Source organism: Triticum dicoccoides, chromosome 7B (genome assembly GCF_002162155.2).
Source record: "Triticum dicoccoides isolate Atlit2015 ecotype Zavitan chromosome 7B, WEW_v2.0, whole genome shotgun sequence".
In the NCBI taxonomy this organism is placed as follows: domain Eukaryota; kingdom Viridiplantae; phylum Streptophyta; class Magnoliopsida; order Poales; family Poaceae; genus Triticum; species Triticum dicoccoides.
The window spans coordinates 634531439-634536396 of NC_041393.1; the positions used below are offsets into that span (position 1 = coordinate 634531439).

A 4958-nucleotide genomic window follows, 5' to 3' on the forward strand; every position below is an offset into this window, starting at 1 on the left:
GTATTATTTGTCTTAGGTAGGGTTTTTATGACTGATACTCTAAACCACCGGTTTAACTACCAGTGAAGCATCTAAGACTTTCAAGCCCCTACTTGTGTTACAAAAATGTGGAAGGTCATTCACCTACTTTGGTTTCCCTTAGCATAAAACTTGACTACTTTTGTTTCGTCAATTTCGGTATAATTTTTCTCTCATCCCCTAAATGATGTCAAGGTCTTGGTTAGGAGTTTATAGGAGTAATAAGAACCAAAATGTGAGCATAGAAAGTAGTAGAACACATGGCATTTCTTACAAGCTAATAATACAAAATCCAGTGTGGTTCTATAAAGAACAATGACATGTTACATTGTGATGGTGGCAGTAACACGTGTCCCCACTTGTTGTCATACACTACAATAATAAGACACATACACCCAGCGTGTCGACATGTCGACCGAGGGCTGACCTCGAAAACACTCCAAAACATTCATCATGGAGGTTGAAGTAGAAGATGGTAATTCAAGTATCCAAACGACAACACATTGAAGCAAATAATATAAGGACAAACTCGATTTGCACATTAAGATAAATAAAAAGGTAAACAAGTAGCATATAGTCCATGTTTAGCATACCCTAAGGTTAGGAAGATTGAGTTTTAATAACTTTATAGGGCGAAAAGTCATCGATGGAGAGTACCAGTGACATAACCACCTTTTGCAGCCATTGGATTGAGAATCAATGATCTAATCAACATTTACGGTGTACTATCTACAATTCCCTCGTGCGAGAGGTTACTTAATCCCAATCCATATGTTGAAAGGGAGTTTGAGTGGGGAAAATATCCGATGCTTCGGGAGCACCTAAGCTCAGGTGCTGCCGCGGGATCTCGGCCATTGGATTTTCATCCTGCGGGCATTGTAGGTGCTTTGGAAAAAAAATGCGAAAAAAGGAAACATTCAGGAGTTCCTTAATTAGGTGTAGGTCCAGGGGCTCCTCTAATGTCCGCTGGATCAAGATCTAACGGCTGAGCTTGCACGGGAGCACGTGAGCTTAGCTTAGGTGCAACCGCAGCACCAGATATTCACCCGAGTGAGGTTGGTGGCTCATCCGCGAGCACGTTCGCTCGTTACAGTTGCCGTATCGATATTTGACACATTAATTCATCACCACCCACACGTACAGATGGTTTGTTGTAAAGTAGTGATAAAAAGGCAGGAGTGAAAGGTAAATGCAGGATAAAAAGTTACTTAGGGGACCATGATCACGGCATACTGATAGGACGTAAAAGGCGTGAGCCAGCTAGCCGACATGCAAATGCAATAAAAAGGCAGCGACGAATGAAATCCCACCCTCGACCAGGATTCACGAGAAAGCGCCCGGCCGGCTGGAATATCCCACCGACCATGCCCTACGTACGTGACTCCACGATACGCACACGCATCACCGTCGCCCGATCGGAAAGAGTGCTATTCCTACCACCAGTGCCATGTCGATCTTTTGTGCGTAGGTCACATGGCATCTGTTCATGTCGCCATTGATGCAACAACGCAAAAGCTTAGCCTTTCGCTCTCGATCCTACGCAAGAAACCACCTCGAGCTTATCTTCTCCGACCCTTCGTTCTCTACTTAGTCCCTTTGTTCACAAATATAAGATGTTTTGGATATTTCAATATAGACTATATACGGACTGAAACGAGTGAACGACACATAAAATGACATGAAATGTGTTTATACACATTCAATATGGAAAAAGGTTACTAGAACATCTTATATTTGTGAACAAGAGTGGGGCGTTTTGGTGACCGGGTTCCATGGAGCCCGGAATTTTTGTAAGATTCAAAATTCAAACCTTTTGATTTTAGAAAAATCTAAAAATGTATATTCAAGTATACAAGGATGAAACGTATATGTGTGTAAAAATTCAGGATGAAATACCTTGACATGCTACCTGTAAAAAAAATCATTGAGTATCATATGTTAAAGGGATAAGTATATTTTTCATCCTTGAATTCTTTCGAAAGCATAGAAACCGTCCCTCAATTACAAAACCAGTAAAACTCGGTCCCAGAACTAATGAAACCGGATAATTTTCGTCCCTAATACCACTTCCGGCGGTTTGAGTATGACGTGGACCTGGTTTTGGCCAGCACTGGCCACGTGGCCCGGTTTGACCGCCATGCCACTGTAGCAAACGGGCGAGAAAGTGTTCCCACGCCGGCGCGTGCCAGCTCGTCCGCAGCTAGGCGCACGACGTCGGCTGTACGTGAGCGCCGCGACCCCGTTCAGCATGCCCGTCTGCTCCGTGAGGCGTACGGCGGCCACGGATGCCAGCCGCCGTACCCGGAGAGGCGGAGATGTCAAGCTGTCGTGGTGCAGCCGAGCCTTCGCGTCATTCCAGGTGCCTCGCCGGCAGCCGGCCTCGGCGCCGCTCGTCGACTAGTGCACCTCCAGCTCGGCAAGAAACTCACGGGGCCGCGTCCGAATTCATTAGCCGCCATCGCCGTTCTTGCAGTTGCCGACGCCCAGCCATGCACATGGAGGCCGTACCCGTACGCACGAACACAGCAAGCACGCCAACAACACAGCTAGCCAGCTGCACGAACACAAGCAAGCCGGAAGCTCTGCTAGTCAACCACACGCACATCCTCGGCCAACCGTAGCAAGCCAATGCCATGGCCCGAGGGAATCTGCACAGCCTCGACGCCGCTCACAGTACTGGGCGCCATGCTGGACTCTGCTCGTTTAGTCAAGGATTTGTGCTCGCGCCGTCGCGCACGATTTGTGCCGCCACACCAGGTCAGGGGAAGATACGACGTTGGGTAGGGCGAGGACGGTGTGAGTGTTTGGTGTGTTGGGTGCGTCCGCCGCCATCCGGCGCGCGAACAACGCCGTCACGAGGAACCCGCCGGCGCCGGCGTGCGCTTGTTGATCAAGCACTTTCAACCGGCGCACTTGATGGTTCGGCCATGGCCGCCCGCCAACTCAGACTGCTTCCAAGCGCTGAGCTTCGTGCGATGAAGGAGCAGCTACCGGCGTCTATCAGCTCCCGAAACCTCAGCTTAGACGTGGCGGTCAAACTGGGCCACGTGGGCAGTGCTAGTCAAAACCAGGTCCACATCATACTCAAACCGCCTGAAGTGGTATTAGGGATGAAAATTATCTGGTTTGATTAGTTCAGGGACTGAGTATTACTGATTTCGTAATTGAGGGACGATTTCTATATTTTCGAGAGAATTCAAGGATGAAAAATATACTTATCCCTATGTTAAAATGTGTCACATTTTTTAACAGCCTCGTTTCAGTGTATTTTGTTCTAAAAATTTATACATATGTACATTATGCCTTCATTTATATTTGTATTTTTTTCAATTAACGTAAAAATATGAAATTTAAATGTTGTAAATGGAGGCTTCTCTGAAGCTTGGCCTCCAAAAGCAATTTTCGTGTCAACGGAGGGTAGCTAGCTAGCTACCCACCACGGTCGTGCAGTCTATAAATACACGGCCAGGGGCTAGAGGCCAATACTACACTACTCCGATCCTTCTCTCCTAGCTAGCTACCACACCACAGTACGTAGTGCGTTCTAGCCTCTTCTTCACTTAATAGCTGTTATGGAACAGACGAATGTCAGGTTGCCCCAGCTGGCCACGATAGCTGCGCTCCTCCTCCTCTTCCTCCTCGTACCCATGGTGCCTCCTTCTCTGAGGGCCCCTTATCTGTACCTCCTCTTCAACGCCCTCGTCGTCGGCCTTGGTGTCCAGGCCGGCATCATCTCCGTCTCAAGCCGGAGCAACTTAACAGCCCAGCCTCCTGCCCCTGCTGCTGCTGTAACTCCCAACCACCATCACCACCTTGTCACTGCACAGCCGCCGATCATGGCGGCACCCTTGCCAGGACGACTCAGGGAGGTAAATCTGCTTGCAGATCGCGGTGCTGTCAACAACGTCGTGGCCGTGGCCAAGAAACTGAAGGAGACGATCAAGAAAGTCCCGTCCAGGGCGAGCATCTTCTTCATCGGGAGCCTGGACCCCCATGACGCCGGCGAGGTCGTGGACGCGACGTCAAAGACGCTCCACGACAAGGAAGGGCGGAAAAGGTGCAAGGTAGACGCCTCCTCCCCGGATCTCATGAGCAAGCAGGAACTTTACGCCAAGGCCGACGCGTTCATCGGCAACTTCTACAAGCAGCTCAAGATGCAGAGGGAGGAGTCGTGGAACAAGCTGCAGGACCTGTGCAGCTACCACCACCACCACAACTACAAGGCCAAGGCCTTCTAGAGATTCTCGATCTACGTACGTATCTAGAGTCTAGATGCATGGCTAGCATCTATATATATGTGCATGCATGCATATGCAGACACGCTGTGTGCGTGTGTGTGTTGGTACGTAGGGTAACTTTGCTGAGCAGTGGAAGGAGCCGAGAGGAACCGACAGATATTATGTTGTTTGGTTCCTCATTCTTAATTACCTTCATCGACCCATTGATTTGTTTTGGGTTAGAAGATCATAGGAGTCCTTTCCCCTGAAGTATATATATGGACAGTCGTATACACATGTTCTTAATTATATGGGTCGTCTATTTGTAAGTGGCCTGAATTTTCTATTTCATGTAAGTCATTTTTCTTTTCACTCCGTGCTACTAGTTTTTTCCACATGCAAGCTTGCATAACCTTTTTCTCTATCTAACTATGATGGGAAAATGTTTTCTATAAATTACTCTACTTATATTCGATATTAAACTATACATAATTAAATGTAATAAGTTATATGTATTTTTGGTTCTTATGTTATCAACCCAAATTTTCATTAACCAATTCCACGGCAACGCGCGTGGTATCCTCTAGTTAACTTTAACACTTCAAGAACGTGGAGATGGATAGAAATAAAGCACATACAACTTGCAAGATACTCTATAAAATTATGATGTGACTCACTTATAAACAGATGTACGATGCCTGCAATCAACTTCTTTTGGGTACA

At 47.3% G+C, this 4958-nt stretch overlaps 1 protein-coding gene across 1 annotated transcript; it reads left to right on the forward strand.

Moving 5' to 3' along the window:
- Positions 1-3514: 3514 nt before the first annotated feature.
- On the forward strand, positions 3515-4605 carry LOC119335409. The gene has a single exon (XM_037607545.1). The coding sequence runs from the start codon at positions 3591-3593 to the stop codon at positions 4254-4256; it is 666 nt and encodes a 221-aa protein (XP_037463442.1). The 5' UTR covers positions 3515-3590; the 3' UTR covers positions 4257-4605.
- Positions 4606-4958: the final 353 nt, after the last annotated feature.